Below are 19,794 nucleotides of genomic sequence, written 5' to 3'. Positions count from 1 at the left end.
ATATATATATATATTATTATATTATATAGTGGCTTATAGTAGAGTATATAACCCCACCGTGTTGCCATGCAATAACTTTGCCTGGGATCTGCAGTTGCGGTTTCAGTAGCGATGTGTCGCTCGGCCATAACCGTGCACGGATTCTTTCGAACACCTTCAAATACGAAGTGAAATGTCACTACGATTGCGGCAGGCCAATATATAGGTCCACAGAGGCTCAGAGAAGTTCACTACACTGAAAGAAAACCCTATGGCAAAGGAAATGCCGTCGTTCAACAAATCCTCTTTTTTCTAACACGATCGCATAAACAGTAGCAATCCTATTGGTAGTTCTCGAACTATAAACATCTGGCGTTTCAATTTGCAACGACACCGCTATTATATTTAAATAAACTTTTCCCACACCGATATTCATTCTGACGATTAAGACGCACAAACTTTAGCTGGTGACCCCCAGCCGTTATACACATTATCAAATTGACGCTGATCTAATATTCGTCATGATTGACAAAACTACCGCAGAGTTTGACAACCAAATATGGCATAATGTGTTCGATAAATATTTATAATATGGTGTCGTAAACTATATGCAATAGATAACTATATTCGACGGCCGATGGACACTTGGCAGAAAGCGTGATCCTATAGGAACAAGCCACCGAAACAGCGGGTCACATGACCAAAACAAAAAGTAAAAACGAAAAATAAATGAACAATTTACAAAATTTTTCTATGCAATGTAGTAATGCTGCCCTGACTGTGTTATTTCTATATAGATGCTACAGCGGCATGGCCCGCGCTGCGCGATGTCAAAACAACCTTCTATATTGGGACTATTCACCATGAAGCTTCTCTCGCAAGCGAAGCGATCATCAATCATCGCACACAAATCATAGTGTTTCGATCTATACAGCTTATAATGTGTGATTAAATTTCCACTTACTTCGCTGTGCTTACACACTGAAACTTAAACCAATTCAACTTACTTCAGGCAATTTAACTGGTTTGTTTTGATGTGACGTCACCGGCCGAAATACACGTATTCGTTGTTCCGACACCAAGGGTTGACTTGAAATTCATTTTTAAAGACTAGACTGTGTCCGTGAGTGTGCGTATGTAATAGATGTGCCTTAAACGAATCGACAAATCCTATGATAAATCGTAACGCTCCCATCGAAACTCTATAGTCGATTCTCGGAGGTAAGTTAGTGTCTAGACGCTTTTTGAGCATGCAGCCAGATCAATTTGGGAAAAATAACAGTCACAATAGATTTTCTGCATTGTTAGTGTCTCTTCTTGCCAAATACGAACTGCCAAAATTTAAGTTTAAGCACTTCGTTTTAGTTTATCTCAAAACAGACCAGCTTGTCGTGCCCGAAACTGAAACCTATCATTTCGTATAACGCTGTAGTAATGGTTGAATAAGTAACAAAAAAAAATTGCACAAATCCCATGAACGATCCTCGTATGTATCTTCGAGAAAAAAGCTGCATGGAGGTGCTGGCAATAAGCGAATTGTTATTTAGAACGAACTGCCAATCGACAATCGGAAAATAGTTTAGATCGAACGGATATAAAACGAGTTTATGAAGATAGCCTGAGTTACTGTTGAGCTGGCTGTAGGACACAATCGAGGAAGCCTAAATTTAGCTACTGCATTTCCATCGCGGTGAACCTCCATTTATCGATAAGAATTTGTCAATGCGAAAGGCGTATTCAACATTGATATCGAATCTCCTAAACAGAGCTGACATCGTTGAGGTTCAGTATAAATAGCAGGTTGAAGGGTTGCTTCAAAATTTATTATAGTGTTAGGATAGCGCTCTACCAGGAAGTGCACGCATAGTACAAATTGGTGCGCGTATAAAGTAACGTTGCGTATAATACATGGGTAAACACAAAACTAAAAGTGTTTCAATTCGACGGGAACAATTAGCGGTGCTCTATTAATATATCTTGACTGACTATTTCGTTACGCTATCGAACCATAGTCTGCGGTGAGATGATGGAATGTCCTAACGATTAATCGTACCCCTTCCTAGCACGATTAAGATCCTGTTCCACCTGTGGTAAATTCATAACTAATTAAGGGTAAGCTGAAAATGCCTGAGCAAGTGTTGTGTAGCATTAAAATAGAGGACATATAAATTTCGTAAGATGTTATAGTCACCAGTTCGTAAAAAATTATGTTCAACTTGATTTGAGGAAGTCATATAAGGCGACTCACCGCTATTGTGTGACGTTGAATTTTCGCATGACTTACGCATGAATCAGCAGAGTCTCCGAATCTCAGTACTGGGTTTCTCGTATCACGAAGCAGAGATAGCGCATGCTTTATCATCACTCGTACGGAATGCTCTATGACAGACTACTAGCGAAATGTGTGCTTGCTGTTACTTACTATGACACGGTAGTTCCTTATTGTTGTCATTTGTATCATTATTGTCGTCCTGATCAAAGTGATTTTTTTTTTGTCATTTCATAGTCTACCGATCGTTGTTACACTCTCGACTAAACACATACAAATTAATTGCAAAAACCGGGATGCAGATATATGCGGGACTGAGAACCAATGCGGTAGTGGGAGAACATCGGTTCTCTAGACGCTTGAATATATTTACATTTTCTGATAACAATTGAGGAACCTTTGCTTCTTGGCTGAATGATTAATTTCTGTAGAAGATATTTGTTCATATTGATAACTTTCTACCAATAGGTTTTGTTCACTGCAGCAGTTTGTATCGACTAAGCGACGTGGCGACGTTTGATCGGTGTATAATATTAATGATCATGGTATAATGTATTAATTCAACCTTCTAATCGTGATTTTTTTCGTACTGGTTGCAGGAGCTATTACGATGGGTGAAATCGCGGATTGGTTCCGCAGCTTGCCCCTGTTAACAAGATATTGGTTTGGATTATCTATTGTTTTTCCCGTGCTCGGCCGGTTCAAGATTATCAGCCCGTACCACCTAATCTTCATCTATAACAATGTCTTTAAGAAGTTCCAGGTGACTGGGAGATTTATGAGTTGCTTGAGTAGGAATTGTTAGCCTGATGACGGCTCGTGAGATCTGGGGATTTTTTGTGCAGTTGAAAAGCACCTTTTCGTCCTGATCTAGAAACGTAACTCGACGTCTCTTTCTGTATGCGCGAAATTTCAAGCTGTAATGCGTTGGGTAGCCAGCGTTCTAAATGCTGTTGCTGTTGTTGAGCCTAAAGAATTAGTTGCTCGACAGTTTTTTTTAATGCAGAAGATCCAACAGGTTACTCGAAGTAAATGCCCATCAAAATAGTCCATGGACGTTAGAAGAATGTTTAAAAAAAGTGACCAGGGCGAAGTCAGACAAGTTCAACTCTCTAGCTAAGCCGACAATTAACTGAAATATATGCCGAGATATTAGACAATGCTTTTTGACCATTTCGAGCCCTAAATAGTGTGAGCTTCGATGGCAGTACACTTCTGGTACAGCTTAGCACTGTAACTAATATAACGGTTATCGTGTTCCTACGTCGTTGAACGTGAATCAGTATTCTTGCTGGATTTCATAGGTAGCGGCGAATCCTTGACGATCATTCATAACTTTCAGTAGTTCGGACAACAACAATTACAGCAAACAAGTCTCCCAGTCTTCGCTCATGAGCAATGTTGATTTTTCCATCATTTCTCTAACTTACATTTTTTATCTTTATTTATTCGTATATAGTCAGCTTTAAGATAAAAACTAGTCAAATTCGTAATTACACCGAAAGTACCTAGCTTATATAGCATATGTGGTACGTTCAGGAAAATTTTATATAAAAGAGCTATGCTAACAATGTCAGAAGGGTCTTTACGGCAGGCCAAGGTCTCTAGGTTTCTAATGAGGCTATATGGGGGGTGGGAGATCGCGTCTCAATTCGTAAAAAATAATCAGCAATTTCGTTAACATGTCGCCTTCGGTGGACGTTATCATTCTGTATTTCAGATATGGCGGCCATTTACAGCGGTGTTTTTCTATCCGATGGGGCTTCACTACCTCGTAAATCTCTATTTTCTATATTCATATTCAATGCGACTCGAGACATCGGCTTACAACGGACGACCGGCAGAATACCTATTCATGCTTCTGTTTAACTTCATCTGCATTCTAATCGTAGCTGTCTTCAGTGAGATCCAAGTAAGGAAAACATACACGGGTTTTATTGTAGAAATTAGCGAGTATTCCTCTGCGGAAGCGATACCGCTTTGGTTAGGAGTAATAACCTTTTATATAATTTTTATATACTTGTGAACCCTCTTTTTGCGATAGGAATAATACTCGTATGCTGGGCTGATATTTAAATATATTAGCCACCATATTTGACTTTTCGACATGCTTTTGAATATATAATTAATCTTAGTACAACAGCACCATATCAGGGTTAATAAATATATAGATCCTATTACTCGCTAATCTTCTGTCATTCTCATCCGTTCCACTCACAGTAAATAATACATCTATAATCTGTTTTTAGGCATTTCACTAATGAAATGAATACTATTTTTTATAGAGTTATTTGGCAACATATTAACTATTTAACTTTAATCAACATAAATTAACTATTTATCAATTACCCTATCTTCTCTAAAATTCAGTGAACTAAAAACTAAGTTTGGCTCTTGTTTTTTGTTTCATTCGTCCCATAGCTACTCATGGACCCAATGGTGTTATCGGTGCTTTACGTATGGTGCCAGTTAAACAAGGAGCAGATCGTATCGTTCTGGTTCGGCACCCATTTCAAAGCTGTTTATCTGCCTTGGGTTTTGTTTGCTTTCAATTTAGTGATTTCTGGAGGAGGTCTTTACGAACTCATAGGAATCCTTGTAGGCCATTTCTATTTCTTCCTTAACTTCCAGTATCCTCAAGAAGGCGGTCGACAGCTTCTTCACGTGCCGGCCATCCTGTAAGTATCATTTGAAAGTCGCGCGCAAACAGACAGGGCGCTTGTAATCGAAGCTCATGTTTCCCATGCGTCAAGATTTCATTCCATCGTAGCTTTTCTATTGAGCAAATCTCCTAGTATTAATTTTTAAATAATTTTCCTTCGCTTAATCCATATGCTTGAAATATCAGTTGACATAGCACACAACAAACATGATCTACATTGAAATACAGTTACCTATAGCAGAAAATAAGCATACTTGTTTTGATTCTCTTTAACCACCATAGGTACAAGTACTTTCCAAACCAGTCCGGTAGCTTTGGGGGCTTCGGTCAAGCCCCCCAAAGACGAGATCCTGCCGGTCGCGGAGATACTGGAAATCATAACGGGCAATCACGGGGATGGTTTGGCGCACACAACTGGGGCACCGGTCATGTTCTCGGACGACAGTAGCCGAACGAATGGAAGTATCTTCCGTCAGTGAATGGCATTTTAAATAGAAATCAAATGCATATGTATTTTATGTCCTTTGTCTACCACTAAGAGCTACCGATTCCCCTATTTACCTAGCCAATGGAGTAATTGCCTTTCCAGCTGACATAGATCCATCCTTATTTTACCAACAGAATCCCTCCCACCCAATATATTTAAGTGGTTCTGTGACTTTTTTTCTCTCCCCCAAAAATCAGCAGTGAAGATCGGTTACGATTTCCGCAATGTTTGCCTGGATCAAAAGCTGTCGTCCAAGCAATCGTGACTAGCGATTTCTAACATCGCGCTTAAGTTGTTTACCTTTTTGGTATCAATGCTTCTGAATAGGGGTTCGATCGCAACGAGCGGAATTTGAGCAATGTAGAGGGAAATGCTAAGCGGAAGAGATTAAGGTACCTAATAATTAACAAACGCAATCGAGAAGCGGATGCTGATTATCATTGGACTAACGAAGACGCAAATGACCGAGACTACGTAACGCGCCTTCAGCCTGTTAAGTTAGAAATAAACGAAAAACCGCTTGGGTGCCATTAATAAATCGAAAGCCATTGTGCGAGTACTATTGTCACCATACTGATGGTGCAAAAAAATCCTTTATGTCGGGAGAAAGTGAGATCAATTTCAAACATTGTACATAATCGATTAAGGAGCTATATTTAAAAAAAAAAAATATATATATATATTGGGTTAAGAGTGCTCAAGAAAAGTAGATATATAAGTAGCATAATCAAAAGGGGAACAATGAAAACAGTCGAAATAAAGACAAGCCTTGGGCTCGAAATGCAAATGTGTGAAACATTAAGTGTGAAACATTAACTTAATCTTCTCTGTGTGCGTGTATGTAAGCAAAAAGGTGAGGCGATTCAAAAGAGGAACTACGAAGAACTATAATAAAACGATGAGGCAGGACGATGTTGAAGACTGTGAAGACTCTTTTTTGAAATAACAGATATCCTTACATCTAGAAAGGAAAACAGAAGCATAGTCCGAGCGCCTTTTACAACTAGTTTGAGCAGTGTATATTCCTAGAACTTACTATATGCGAACAAAGATGAAAATATTAAAGCTGTACAAAAATACATTTTGACCTACCCGGTAAAGTTTGCGGTTTTTTGGCTAGAGATTTTTTTAATCATAGCATCTAAAAATAACCATGTATTCAGATGATTCAGCCTGTCTTGTTATTCTTATATTTTATCATTTTGTTAAAAACGAAATGTAACAAACAATAGTCAGGTCCTAACGATATTGATTTATACAGAAAAACGCTTTATATGTATTTGTGTGTATTCGTTTATAAAAGCCTGTTAGATTTAAAGAAGTAGTGTGAATTTAGCATACAAGTAACATTTCGTTGTTTATAAAAGTTGTACGGAATATTTCATCTCTTCACAAGGTCGATACATTTTAGCTGAGCTAATATATTTTATAAGTTTGTTTTTCGGTATCTTGGGTTGCTGCTAAATAACAGGTGGATAAACAAAGCGCTATATTGACGCCACTCATGATGATTTCCGAACAAATTCATACGTGTATGAATTTGTGCCAGTTCTTCGAGGTTGATGCAGATTTTGCTTCGTAATTTAGGAATACTAAGCGAAGCCGGCAGGATGGCCGAATCCTAATGAAGTCTGCTGATTTCACTACATCTACGCCACCTGACAGGTTTTTAGGCATTTTCTCTTTTGTTTTAATTGCGTTTTGCCTATTGCATGTGGCAGTGGTTCATGACGTCGGCCTCTTTCTTGGCACAATCGGCAGACAAAAGCTTGGAAACGACCGCGCGGGAAAGATAGCACGTGGAGACCGAATTGGAAACGGCATAGAACGCTGACATTTCTTCACGGCTTTTGCGTCTGCGTGGCGAGCCTTGCAATTGCGCTTCACCAGGTGGGGTGCCGCGGTCCATTTGAAACAAAGCAAATGCCTCACGGATCAGCTAGAAGTTCAATACAAGAGCAAGTTGACAAATGTAGAGAATGGATTGTTAGTTGCAAGTAGGATTATTACCTGAATAGTGAGTATTATTATCAGACAATTTTGTATATTACTGTACAGCAAACAATATAATTAATTATGATAAAAGTAATTGTTATTATTGTATTATATGACATTGTTTTTATGTTGACGTGTATATTCACCTCATCAAGGTCAACTCGTGCGGTGAAGGAAAATTCATGATTTCGTCGTAAGATAACATCAATCACCATGAGGAGTTCAACCATGAGATGACGATACTCTGGGAAGGAAACTCGGCTGAGCAGAAGCTCAATCTTGAGAGCAAAGCTTAATTCATAAACCGTTAGTTCAGAGAGGGTTGGCTGTTGTGGCAGATGCTGACCGCATATTACGATGCCATCCGGAACCCTCGTCAGGATGTCCCATACTCTAAAATGCAGAATCCAATTATGCGCGTCAACAAAGCAACAAGTCGCCATTTTTAGCAGTCACACTTAATCATTGATTAGTTCTAAAAATGAGTCAAAAAATGCATTTTGAACATCTACACTCCAACCTCAAAACGACCTTGCCGGATGAAAACTCGCTTTCGCGTGGAATCCAGTGTCTCTGTGTTATAGCTTAGCCGTCGGAATAGAACCTTCATAATAACTTCCAGCTGTCCCTTCTACAACAGGCTTCAGTATTGTCATACATTATTTCTTCAAGGACGTCACGCTGGGTTAAAGGACTCGATACAATTGATTGGAAGACTCTGGGTAAGCGACGGGATTACTTGGATTATCACAGCTTCTCATATTGCTCGAACCTTTTTAGAGAAGGATCGAAATACATCCTCTAAATTGGAATCTAGGTTACCTAACATATTCCGAAACTTAGTAGGCAGATATACTCCTACCGCCCCATCATGAGAAGATTAATCGTTATCGCATGAGAAAACAGTAGTTTACCTGTCGAAGAAGTAGTCAGGCACTCTGCATAGGGCTCCCTCGATTTGACGTATTTGGTGCTGCGTAAAGTTGGAGTCCTTAACATCCAGCACCTTTAGAACAACTCGTCGAAGTTCTGATGGCGAAAGTGACTCGAGTGCTTGTTTATTATCCGAAAACTTCATATACAACTGTAGTGCATGGATCATCCAGCCCACTCGAATCTTAAGGATTCCGTTGAACAATTTCGGCGTCGTTTGTATTAACTTCCCGCAATAAACAAGAATTTCTTGCATCAACACAGCATGATATGGATAGTCTAGGCACTGGCTGTAAATAAGCTGAAATTTTGTTTCAAAGAAATACAAAAAATAATATAGATAGACCCGTGTACAAGCATCGGTCTCAAATGCAAGCTTAATTAGGTGAGAATGAGCACCCTGTAAGATCTACAACAAATTCAGCTATTTTAGACACAGCTAAATCGAATAATAACAGGACATATAAGGAGCAACGGACGAGACATACCTGCTGAACTTGCTGTGGCGTAAGGGGGTGATCTATAACATATTCAGATTTCCCGAAAACACCAACAGTTAGCTGCTTTCCGCTAACGAGAATAGAAGTGATGTACGGACTTAAAGAATCAGCGAGTTTCCCCAAAAGACTCGAGCAATAGCGCAGAACAGTCCAATGCCGGAGCGCACCTGCCTGAGAGTATCACCGTTACTTTCAATTCGTAACACAAGAGGCATCTATGAAACATACATGCTTCATGTTAATGTCTTCCATTTGTATATAAATATATATACATATATATCTATATACAGATGTATACTGATTGTATAACCTACACAACTGTTATGAAAAATTAACTGATTCTTATTATTGTTGATTATTAACAATATACAATGATATTATCTGTAGTTATAGAGGCTTGATGGAGCAAAAGTGGTGTACCAGGAGAAATGCCATGGCAATGGATAATGTTAACTGTATCCAAATAAAGATAAACAAGACCTGATATGATGTATGGATTACCGGCAAACAAAAAGAGTCGCATTTTAAGAGTTACCTGTCGGGTTAGCCTTTCCATACGATCTTCGAGGTTTGCTCCGTCAATGTTATAATGGACTCCGCAACGCTGCCACAAGACGCCGAGGAGCTGGCTCTGACCATACAATGTATCGACATGGCGTAGAGCTTCAACAATTTCTTCTGTCGATCGCTTGGTATATTCCGAGTAATTTTTCAGAGGCTCGTCGTACTCGAGTACGGTTGGAATATCCGTCAAGCTCGTGTATCCAGTATGCGGATTTTCGAACTGTTGAAGGCACTGCAGCTTTGGTGCCAGTTCATCAGGTACCAGATCAAGAAAGTCAAGGTGCTCAATGCAGGCCGAATTCATCAAATTTTGAAGTCTGCCGAGACGTACCTTTAGGCCGTAACAGTTACCGGACTTCAACATGGCGAGAAGTTCGAGTAATTGGCGGAAATGCGAATCGCGCATATTTTCTTCGCGGATAAGAATGGCCATTGTGGGGCGGCCAGACATTCGCCAGTACTTACCAACGAAGTGTAATTCGTTCTGAAAATAATGTAGATACACTATTTTACGAAAGTAGAGTAGCCGAATGTGAGTAGAGTTATATATACTCACGGCGTAGACGGTGTCTTACTTTTGCGATATGAAAAATAATGCGTACTTTAGAGGTGTCCTTATATATGCGTGATACATTGCATTGATAAAAAGTGAAGTTTTCCCTCTCTTTATACATATAACATTTTCTACATGGTCTTCGGTATATAAGTATTGAAATTATACATAGAAATTATAGACGATGCACAAATGTTGAAATTTATTAGGCAGAACCCATAAAGGCAGGCGAATTCAGAATATCTTGACCAGCTGATTTCTGCTTCATACCTTTATATCATCGATGAGCAATGCCATATCGTAGCTAAGGTAGAAGTCGGATACTTCGAATATCAGTGGATAGCACATGACCGTGTTGCCCTTGATTTTGTAAAGCTTACTTGTGCCGAGGGCACCAATTGGCCTAGGTGGGCGGCCTTTTAAACCCAGTTTCTGATTAAAACCAAGATGTTCGTATACTTTCACCAGTTCAGTGGGTGACCAGATCTGAACTGGCTCGACTTCATGAGGCGTCTGCGTTTGAATTCCGTAGGTTGCCATCATTGCTTGAAGTCGTTGGCTTTCCGCGATTAACACCACTTGAACGACCAAATCGGCGCACGCTTTTCCCTAAGAATTAAAAAATATACATTACCGTTAGCTCGTCTCGAAATGATCACGAGTGAAAGATACTGCACAAACTTTAAGTTATTTCCAGTACTTTGATGTGTGTAGCGTTTCAAAAATTTCTGTTTGGAACCCACTTGAAATGCAGAGTATCGATCGGTCCTTCTCGGTCGATTAAAACTGGGTAGGTAGCGTCTAATAGGGTCAAGCTCGTTGATATGCAGCATCTTAGTAATAAGTAACTGCGAGATGATATAAAAGGCCTGGCCCGCGAGGAATAAATTTTCTGGTGTACCTTCCTTGGACGCTGCTCGATGCGATTGACCTGGATGTTCTTTTTCTAAATCGAGCAGCGTTGCTAGTACATAGTAGTATTTCGGGATCTGAAAAAAGATAGTTATCATTTCAAAAAATACTAAGCATTATTTTGCTGCACTGTGGATATTATTAGAGTGCGATCGTTCCATTTTTCTATCCATTTTATTACTTTAACTACAAAATTACTATGCTTTGTAGTATATTATATGGCAACAAAGTAATTGGCCGCCGTCTATTTAAATGACCATTTATCAAAATGATGGATGTATGCAAAATTGCAATGAAGAAACGTTACCCATGACCAATCTAATTCTTGTACGGGATGGCGTTCTATATACTCACTACAACTAAGTTATCCTCATCTCGTATTATCCTTTTCTCAAGCAATTCGCAATACCGGTTGACCTGTTCCTCATTATTTTTGAAAATTCCGTCGAGAATCAGGAGAATGTACCCGAGTGGCCATTCACACTCAATATGATCAAACAGCTGAAATAGCAAAAATAAACTGATCAACTAAAGTGCACACAAGGAATTATCTCTGTCATTTCTGAGGTAATCCGTTGGAGGGAATCACAGTGTGACCCTTTAGTAAGCATATTTGCACTTAATATCATTGAAGGTTACTAGTCTCTACGTGAGTAATGTAAATAAATGTTTCGTATTTTGCTTCCAATTATACTGTTTTAGTTAAACATTGCTTTAGATAGATGGCCCTTTCCAAAACGAAACGATTTATACGTCTGGGCTTGGCTTTAAACCCAAACAACCTTTCATGCTTATATATTTAGTAAGCAAGCACGTCGTAGGCTACTTTTTGGGGAAATAACTAACCGACAGATATGGTCGTTTGATTTAGAGATTTGTATGTATGCGTTAAGAGTATCTAATACGGTTGTTACCTTAGCGTTACCTTAGTTTCTCCTTGGTCGTAAAACTTTTTTGCCGGATCCTCAAGGACGCAGCCATAGCCGTCGCGAAGGAACCTTTTAAAACCGTAAGGTCCTTCGAGCCGTCGAATAATCTTGTCCTTAGTACGAGAGTAGAGATATTCATCGTGTGTGGCAAAGCATGGAAAGCTGGTAGCTAGAAGGAGGCTGATGTCCGTATTCTGTCAACAACACAGACGTATGCATATTTTAAATCTAAGTCAACGTAGTAAATAAATATTTGAGACCCAAACTATATATATGTATCCTCTTTATTAGTAGTCCCTATCAATAAAAACAGAGTGCACAGTTTCTGAAATTTGCAGGTTTAAGTTTACCTTCGAGCTGGATTCTCTGGGGAGGAGCGTTTCAAAGATCGTCCGGTTACGATTATGGGCATCAATATCTACGTAAATCACACTCCGTTCGGCTCCTTTGTCGCCGAAAACATTAAAACCGTTGATCGCTTCCAAAGCTGCCTTAGCCATACCAATTGACGATGCGTGAATCTCAGGCGTTCCATTGTTGTACTTCGAACCTCGCTCCCATATTCCAAAATCAGGTGTACGATAAGCTCTATAAAAGAAGATCAACATTTAATTGCCAAAAATCAAATTAACCAAATTTGTGTAATGCTACAAGATAAATGGAAAGTAGCTATAGATTTCGATAGAGAGGCGATTTATATAGAGTATGGACTATTGTCAAATAAATAGAGTTTCGATTGAATAACTATAAGGAGTACCGACTTACTTCATTCTGCCAAAGTTAATTTTCCTGTGGTTATTATTATTACGGAATATATCTACTATATTCTCTTTATAATTACACAACAACACCCTATATATAGGATATTGCCATGCTGAGTAATCATAACGGTAAAAATAATTATATTGTAATTCTAAGTTAGAATGCTTTATTAGAGGGATAATATTTTAAATTACTGTTTAAGCTTTGTTCTCACAAGCATACTTCATGTCCTTCGTTAAGTAGAATGTGACGCCAACTATATCAATGGTTCGTTAATCGAACCAATTTGAAATGGAAGATTGAGCCCGATTTTTATCGGCGATGATTACAGCTGTTAACGTTTGCTTTTAGGGTTATTAATATGAATAGGAAGTCTAAAGGGGTAGTCAAAAACTGTTTACAAATGCGGGAAACTATCTTTAGTAACATCAGATGGGCTTTACAATGAAAAATAGAATACAAACCATAGTTCATAGCGCATGCACCTTCATGCACAATGATAGGACGTTTCGCCCTTGAAAAATTAGTTCTAGCAAGAGTAAACGCTTCTAATTTGAATAAGCGGCGACGTGCGGTGAAGTGGCTGGCCAAATACTGGAAGGCCCTTACTACCTTAGTATAGCAAACCTACTCGTAACTGTGTATTTTAGGTTTCGTAAAATAGAACAACCTTTTAGCGCAGCCTTATAACAAGCGTTTATCGCTGCCGCTTTGAAATCTAGTTGAAGGCTGTTCCAATATGTTAAACAGGTCATTTCAAAAATACCGTAGTTCTCTTACACGATCACATATTGCTGAATTTCTGACAAAAGCAGAAATCCTGAAGTTCTTTTAACACTATGAAAATCCGAGGGTAGGGGTAATCTGTACGTCAATAATTTGAAATGCGAACTCTTCGTTATGGTACATACTGTGGAGTTAAGAGCACCAAACAATGTCAGGCACATTAGGGAGCTGCTTCAGCCATGGCCTAGCCCTCGTTAGCCTGTACGCCAGAATATTAACTCACCTCACTAACGTGGAATTGTATAGTCTGAAAAACTGTTTTTCTAAACACTTTTTTTTTTTCTAAAACTCCACTCGATCTGCCTGTACAATGTTGACGGGGCTTGACTAAGCTCCATACCATCTGAGTAAGCCGACTCATAAATATATAAATATAATATGACTAATATATGCAAAGAGTTCTTATGAGAATTAGTAATATATCGAATACGAAATCAAACTAAAGAAGCACTCTTACCGCTCAACGTAGTACACCAGGTTCTGTAGAAAGTTAACCTCATCCATAGTATAAATAATTTGCAAACCTGACGAGATCATCTGCACGATATAAAGCAAGTAGAGAGCTGTATTGTTCAGCTGTAGGTGCCCGTAATCTTTGTCGGCTAATATAGGCTTTCCTGTTTTCGCATCAAAAACTGAGTGCAGAGCAAATTCGGGGCATTGCTTTGACTTAAATGCTTCCATCTATGGAAAAGGCAGAACACCGGAATAAATGCATATTATTACTTTTTTTCTTTATTGATGCAGCACTTACAAGCGGTTGCGCCATCGAGCGACCTGAAATCAAACTAGATGCCACCACGCGATATTAACAGATACGAGATTATTAAGTTTGCCGTAAATTTATTTCGAGAAAATAAGTTGTTTCATATCGTAACGCATCGTCTCCTACTTAGCTGAGTGGCTTAGATTCGACATTCTGGCATCAAAAAAAATTCCTTTTAGACACTATTTGAAAATTTTTTTAACTGACCTTTGCCTGACTCTGCCGCATCCAACCAAACAGGATCCCACGCATTGACTTAACCACACTCTGCCCCAATTCATATGTCTTCCCCCGGTCATCATCGATTCGGCGGTATGATTGATACAATGCCCACACACAGATGGAACAATACAACGTGTCCTGGATGTGAGCCACATTCTCTGAAGAATGTTTTGGGAAGAGACCCGTCGTAGCACTTTGGTATCGGAGAATCTGTTTTTTAACTGGGTAAAATAAAAGTGCAATGTTCAAGTAAGACACATGCGAACATGTTACCTCCGTCCTACTTGTCATCGTGCAATGCGCCTGAGCAGCTGCAATGTTTCGACTGGCCTTAACAGGAATGATTGCTTACCTTGATTGTAAAATGCATCTAGTTTCTTTACAGTATCAGAATAATTTGTCATCTTAATTGTCTCCACATCAATATCAACGACGCTTGAAAGCTTTTCATGACTGAACGATCGTACCGGCACCGGATCCAACCTGGAAGCGAGAAAAAATACACTTTTTCTTGAAATATGTTCTGACCGTTTCTATAAACTGTAAGAAATGTCTCCACGGAACTATTTCCATGGAACAGGGCTATTTATGAGGCATTATTACAATTTTATCGCCGTGGGAAAATCAATAGAGTACGAATGTTCAATGATTCAATGTTAAAAAAACTTTATGTAAATGTCACTATTTACAAATATTGATATTGTTCGAGTTCAGTCACAGCGAAAGCAACTCAATAATGATGTCGATGATGTAGGCTGAACACATAAAGGTATCTGTTAATGTTAGTGTTACGCAATCGGTTTCACAGCCTTAACCTACGAATACTGACACAAGCATAAAAGTAACACCTGTATTCGCAACATCCAATGCTTTTCAAACGAGCTCAGATCGTTGAAGATTTTCAACTATAACAATCAGACACACTAAGAAAAATCATCCATATGCAGAGAACATTTATATGCAGATTTGTGTGTCGAGTCTGATTTGTCATAAAACTAGAATACATACGAACATACTAATGGCCAAGTAAATGGAAAAATTAATGGCGTAACTATCATTTTTGTACAAACCTACCACACATGAACCCATTAACAAACTCAAACACACACATACACAAGCACTAATTTATGCACAAAACTCGTTGAGGAGATTCACTCAGATAAAGATCAACCCAGTAACCTCTATGATATGCAAATTATCCATTCTATGTTATCCGCATACATAAGGGTCAATGTTCGCCCTGTCCCTTGAACGCCGGTCCCTTTTTTTTTATCATTGTTATGGTTCATAATGCCGCCGTCTCTGTTATTTTCGGTTGTGAATATAACTGTTCGCTAGCTCATTTCTTAGGGAGCATATGAACTGTGACGGTCATTGAGCCCACGGGCAATACACAAACAGATCCACAACAGCGATTAATTCTGCTCTCCTATCTAGCCGGAAGCTCCGTTCCAGTCACGTAATATCCATGCCCTGTTGTAATGATGCTGGAAAGTTGAATGTGAAAAGCAGAGAAGGTATCATAAAAAAACACTAGTCAGAATTTTTCGAATCTGAATCATCGAAAGTACGTATCTATTCACGTCTACATCGAACCTAGAGCAACGGATAAAAAATGTGTTGGATAAAGGCATTAACCAGTGTTGGACTCACAGTCAGGTGGAAAAAACACAAATTTGGCTACTGATATCTTGACTAAGCGTACCTCGGTGGCTCTCGCCTCTCGAGAGGTTTGTATTGTTCATACTTCGGCTTCGCTGGGCTTTCGAAAAGTCTACTTCTTTTGCCCATTTTAACACCAGTGATCCTGGCTGTTGTGAGTCACATGCACAGTGTTTGCATCCAAAAACGTTTGCCCGATGCGATGGGCTGGCTATCCACAAGATTTGCTAGTTCTTTCGCAGCCGGGCCGCCTCTCAAACGGCGAAACCAGCAACGTTACGTTAAGGAACACGAACGTGGAAAGCACTACATTGAGGCCAGTATCACTGGCGGCATGACATGGATCGGCATCTCTCGTACGTAAAACGGAAACGGCTCTCTTTAGAAGAGGCGGCAAACCTTATTTAAATCACGCTACACAAGTAAACCACTTGGAGAACACGCGGACGAATCGCATTACAGCGCTCGCATAATTTACAAAATCCAATCGGCGATGCACGCCATAACAATGAAGCAGGCTACTGTCTCTACAGATGTAGTCATTCGAACTGTTAAATTAAACTAAATCGCATTAGACATTAGTAATATTTGCTGATTGCCAAAATTTGTTCTTAGCAAAACAAACCATTATAAATAGAGCTTCAATAATCATCTGTGACAAGTTTACACTGTCGATTTAATATCTTGCTCGAAGGAATAGAGTTGAAAAAAGTATCGTCTAGCGTATACGTGGATGACATTTCATATAAATGTAGGCACAGAAGGGTAAACACCGATGAAGATGGGCACCTTTTTCCAAACGAAAACTTGAACAAAAACCTTGTATAGCTAAGATTTGTTATACACTCAATTTACTCTAGACAAAAACTCTTGCACATGTTTTCTGACATACTAACAGGTTTGGCACTTCATTTGTGTCACATCATTATAATAATCGATTGGGTGGGCTTGGCCAACTGTTTCGTAGAAAAGATTCTACTCAAGAACTTACCCCAGACATCGCGTGGCAGCCATGAGGCCAAACTTGCAAAGGTCGCAAGACCTGTGCGGGAATGTCGAAGCTCCGAACCAAGCTCTCTGTAACAGCGCTGCAGTACATATCTCAGAGGCCAAAACACATCAACAAGGGAGGGTTCAACCAGTCTGTTTTCATCCCTTACCCTCACTCGATTCATGGAAGCGAAGGGCGGATCCAATTTTCCGGGCGCGTGTCATAACAGCTCAGCTCAGCGTAAAAACCTTTAGGACCGTATCTAACCTATATTTCAAGCATAAAGAAACTTTTGCGCGCAAAAATGGAGCAGCCTTACGGCGCCAAGCTCTTGAGTTTCATACATCCTTCTGGAGGGATCATCAAGCGAAGGACAGTAATCATTTACAGCGGATCATTTCATCTATACGCAAGATAACGTATTACAGCATAGCCTAGGCGGGGCCGCATGAGAGGTTGAAGGAAACTTTTTTAACTAAATCCTAATACACATACCTATTTAAGATTTCTCAGCGAAAAGCAGAAATGAACAATTACGCAACAAGCCTAAAACTCTACTCATTTCTAGGTTTTTTTTTCTTACAAGCAACTGGGCTGTAGTTACAAAGCTATGATTTAGTGCTTTGTAACATTGCTTTCCAACTTAATACGTGTTTCAGTTGAAGTTGGTTATAATTTGTCTGTCAGAGAATTTAACATATGCAATTACTAACGTTTTTATGTGAATTCTATGCCTTCCGCAAGCCCTGCATCATGAAACAATATTGATTAAAGTCGACGAATAGAGTACTAAGCGGACTGGGAAACAAGCGGATATTTTTCGCCCTGAATTATCTATTTAAAGAATTTGATCATAAGTAATAAGGATCTGAGAATAATAATATCTAAGAATCTAGAGGACGTGTGTTTTTATTATTAGTTCAGTCTATTCTACCTTACACAAGCTTGGCATTAATAAATCTAGGAAACTATTGTCTGAAAATTAGTTTCCGTACCCATCGGTTGACGTCGTATTACTCAAACTTGATATAAAACGTAAAAACGTAAATAGAGTTTGTATTGGCTTCCAGGAGCGTTACATACAGCCCATTAAGTTGTGACGAACTTTGGCGTGCGATTTGTCCTGGCTAGGTTCAACTTCTGCTCTTGAACAGAACAACAAATTCGCAATCACAAAGAATATTGTCAGATTTATGTGTAGCTCCTGAAAAAAAAACAAGAACGAGCTTTACGAGAAAAAACGGAGTATCTTTAATGGGGTTAAAATTTCAAGGACCGAAAGATGCACCAAAAAGATTCAAAAATATTATTGATGTACGTGAATTTTTTCTTTTCTTGGGGAGAAGAATATAAGTAACGAAGTGGGTAGTCCAGATACGCTCTAATGACTGAATTTCTTTTGCGTTTTCTCACCCCTTCTGAATTTTTTGACCATTTGAGTTCTTGCGTTTGAGCTTGCTACCAGTTAAGCCGAAATTTAATTCCAGAAAATGTTCGCATGCAGCGTATTTGAATGACAGTAATAAATTTATGCCTACCAATATCGCGTGACGGTTAGGTTAGGTATCTATTCATTATTGTCAAATAATTTAATTGCGTATTAAAGAAAGAATATTTGGAAAATGACTAATGAACGGTTTTAGTTTTAAATCGAAACTACAATTGTGTTAGATGATGGTTTAGTAGAATAACTATGACCATCAGGAGCGATGCTTCTAGAGCATGCGAGAATCCAGTTGAGTTATCTTCTTTTTATTTTACTATAGTCTTAGAAGCAAGGCGTAAGAATAGGTTTCAGTTTTTCGGGCGCCGGAACTTGTAATAACTACATAATAACATTTTCTTTGTTGTAGCCCTTTGTTTAGGGATGTGCGGAAATGATCTGTGTTGCTAATTTTTAGGGTACCCCATGATTCAATGTCCCCGACTTTCGGAAAAGACAAATGGGCAGCAATCCTGTAAAATATATAGGGTAACAACGTTGTTGACCTTTTACATGGAGGGTTCGCTTCAATGCTAAAAAGGACGTCTCTATAAAGGATTAGTTGGAGTACGATCAACGAGAAAGGCCAGCTTTTTCGAGCGATTTAAATAGGATACTGTCCATATATATATATATATATATATATATATGTATATATGTATATATATATATTAGGTTAGAGAAAACCAACTGCTTTTCAACTATATCGTTTGTCATGGTCGAGGAAGAATAATTGCAAAAACGGCCAAAGTGGCTGGATAATGAGGATAAGCACACGGTTAATATCAGACTTTCAATATTCAACAAACTTCAAACAATGAAGATGAAACTAATAGGCGAAAAAGAAACAGGAAACGTAAATGGCAAACCTACATCGTATGACTAATAATGTCCAGTGTAATAGCAGCATGTCTCCCTGCCAAAAGCATACGCATCTTAGGTTTGATACGTTGGAATAAATTGAATTTGCTTTCAGCTGCTTCTAGGACCGTCTGTAGAATCACCTGCACAACGAACCAGAGACCATCATTCTGACGTCACGGGCATTTTATAATATATGGAAGCGTAGCTGGAAAAAAAACGAACTTACTCTAATGAAGTATATTCTCTATCTTTTTTACTCAAACATTAAATAAGATTTGACATAAATTGATTGCTTATGGCCATGCTGTAGTTCCATATTCTAGTTATGGAACCTGAGTTATTGTTATGCTGCAGACAACATCGGTGTACCTTTGTTGTAGTGTACTGTAGAATACAAGGTGAATGCACGTAATGTTGACTTCGAGACAAAGGAATACATTCGATGTTCAGTGAAGCAAAAAATCGTGCATAGCGT

General features: G+C 38.9%; 2 protein-coding genes and 1 long non-coding RNA gene across 5 annotated transcripts in view; 1 reads left to right on the top strand and 2 right to left on the bottom strand.

The window, feature by feature from the left end:
- The window catches only part of LOC111266656 (uncharacterized), a 1,658-nt gene extending 944 nt beyond the window's left edge, over positions 1–714 (bottom strand). The window contains exon 1 of the long non-coding RNA XR_002684200.2: positions 58–714. This is a non-coding gene — a long non-coding RNA (uncharacterized LOC111266656). The remainder of the gene's footprint in view (positions 1–57) is intronic.
- A 328-nt stretch (positions 715–1,042) lies between these two features.
- Positions 1,043–6,319, top strand: Der-1 (derlin 1). The gene is made up of 5 exons (XM_022844322.2): positions 1,043–1,200; positions 2,848–3,011; positions 3,969–4,160; positions 4,670–4,926; positions 5,193–6,319. The coding sequence occupies exons 2-5, from the start codon at positions 2,859–2,861 to the stop codon at positions 5,356–5,358; spliced, it is 768 nt and encodes a 255-aa protein (XP_022700057.1). The 5' UTR covers positions 1,043–1,200; positions 2,848–2,858; the 3' UTR covers positions 5,359–6,319.
- Positions 6,320–6,555: 236 nt separating this feature from the next.
- On the bottom strand, positions 6,556–17,845 carry LOC111266654 (putative phosphorylase b kinase regulatory subunit beta). Of its 3 annotated transcripts, none has more exons than XM_022844321.2 (14): positions 16,973–17,845; positions 14,672–14,802; positions 14,305–14,540; positions 13,789–14,015; positions 12,134–12,371; positions 11,780–11,977; positions 11,209–11,355; positions 10,686–10,931; positions 10,213–10,551; positions 9,361–9,873; positions 8,814–8,996; positions 8,307–8,626; positions 7,539–7,785; positions 6,556–7,336 (listed from the first exon to the last, which is right to left on the bottom strand). In XM_022844321.2, exons 1-14 carry the CDS (start codon positions 16,993–16,995, stop codon positions 7,103–7,105), a joined length of 3,282 nt encoding a protein of 1,093 aa, XP_022700056.1. In that variant the 5' UTR covers positions 16,996–17,845; the 3' UTR covers positions 6,556–7,102. The 3 variants fall into 3 exon arrangements, with proteins under 3 accessions (XP_022700056.1, XP_022700054.1, XP_086827124.1); XM_022844319.2 differs by lacking the exon at positions 16,973–17,845 and adding an exon at positions 16,025–16,407; XM_086970998.1 differs by lacking the exon at positions 16,973–17,845 and adding an exon at positions 15,390–15,445.
- Between the last annotated feature and the right edge of the window lie 1,949 nt (positions 17,846–19,794).

The sequence above is a fragment of the Varroa jacobsoni genome, unplaced genomic scaffold (genome assembly GCF_002532875.2).
Source record: "Varroa jacobsoni isolate VJ856 unplaced genomic scaffold, vjacob_1.0 scaffold_1106, whole genome shotgun sequence".
In the NCBI taxonomy this organism is placed as follows: domain Eukaryota; kingdom Metazoa; phylum Arthropoda; class Arachnida; order Mesostigmata; family Varroidae; genus Varroa; species Varroa jacobsoni.
This window is presented reverse-complemented; position numbering and strand designations above follow the sequence as displayed.

What these genes read in the sequence shown, in the direction of transcription:
- Der-1 (XM_022844322.2), top strand. Translation starts at nt 2,859, where the DNA reads ATGGGTGAAATCGCGGATTGGTTCCGCAGCTTGCCCCTGTTAACAAGA. An exon ending in ATGTCTTTAAGAAGTTCCAG is followed by an intron (nt 3,012 to 3,968) that starts GTGACTGGGAGA and finishes TCTGTATTTCAG; the next exon opens with ATATGGCGGCCATTTACAGC. An exon ending in CTGTCTTCAGTGAGATCCAA is followed by an intron (nt 4,161 to 4,669) that starts GTAAGGAAAACA and finishes TTCGTCCCATAG; the next exon opens with CTACTCATGGACCCAATGGT.
- LOC111266654 (XM_022844319.2), bottom strand. Translation starts at nt 16,110, where the DNA reads ATGGGCAAAAGAAGTAGACTTTTCGAAAGCCCAGCGAAGCCGAAGTAT. An exon ending in CCAGAGAATCCAGCTCGAAG is followed by an intron (nt 11,978 to 12,133) that starts GTAAACTTAAAC and finishes TGTTGTTGACAG; the next exon opens with AATACGGACATCAGCCTCCT. An exon ending in ATCGATACTCTGCATTTCAA is followed by an intron (nt 10,552 to 10,685) that starts GTGGGTTCCAAA and finishes TTTAATTCTTAG; the next exon opens with GGAAAAGCGTGCGCCGATTT.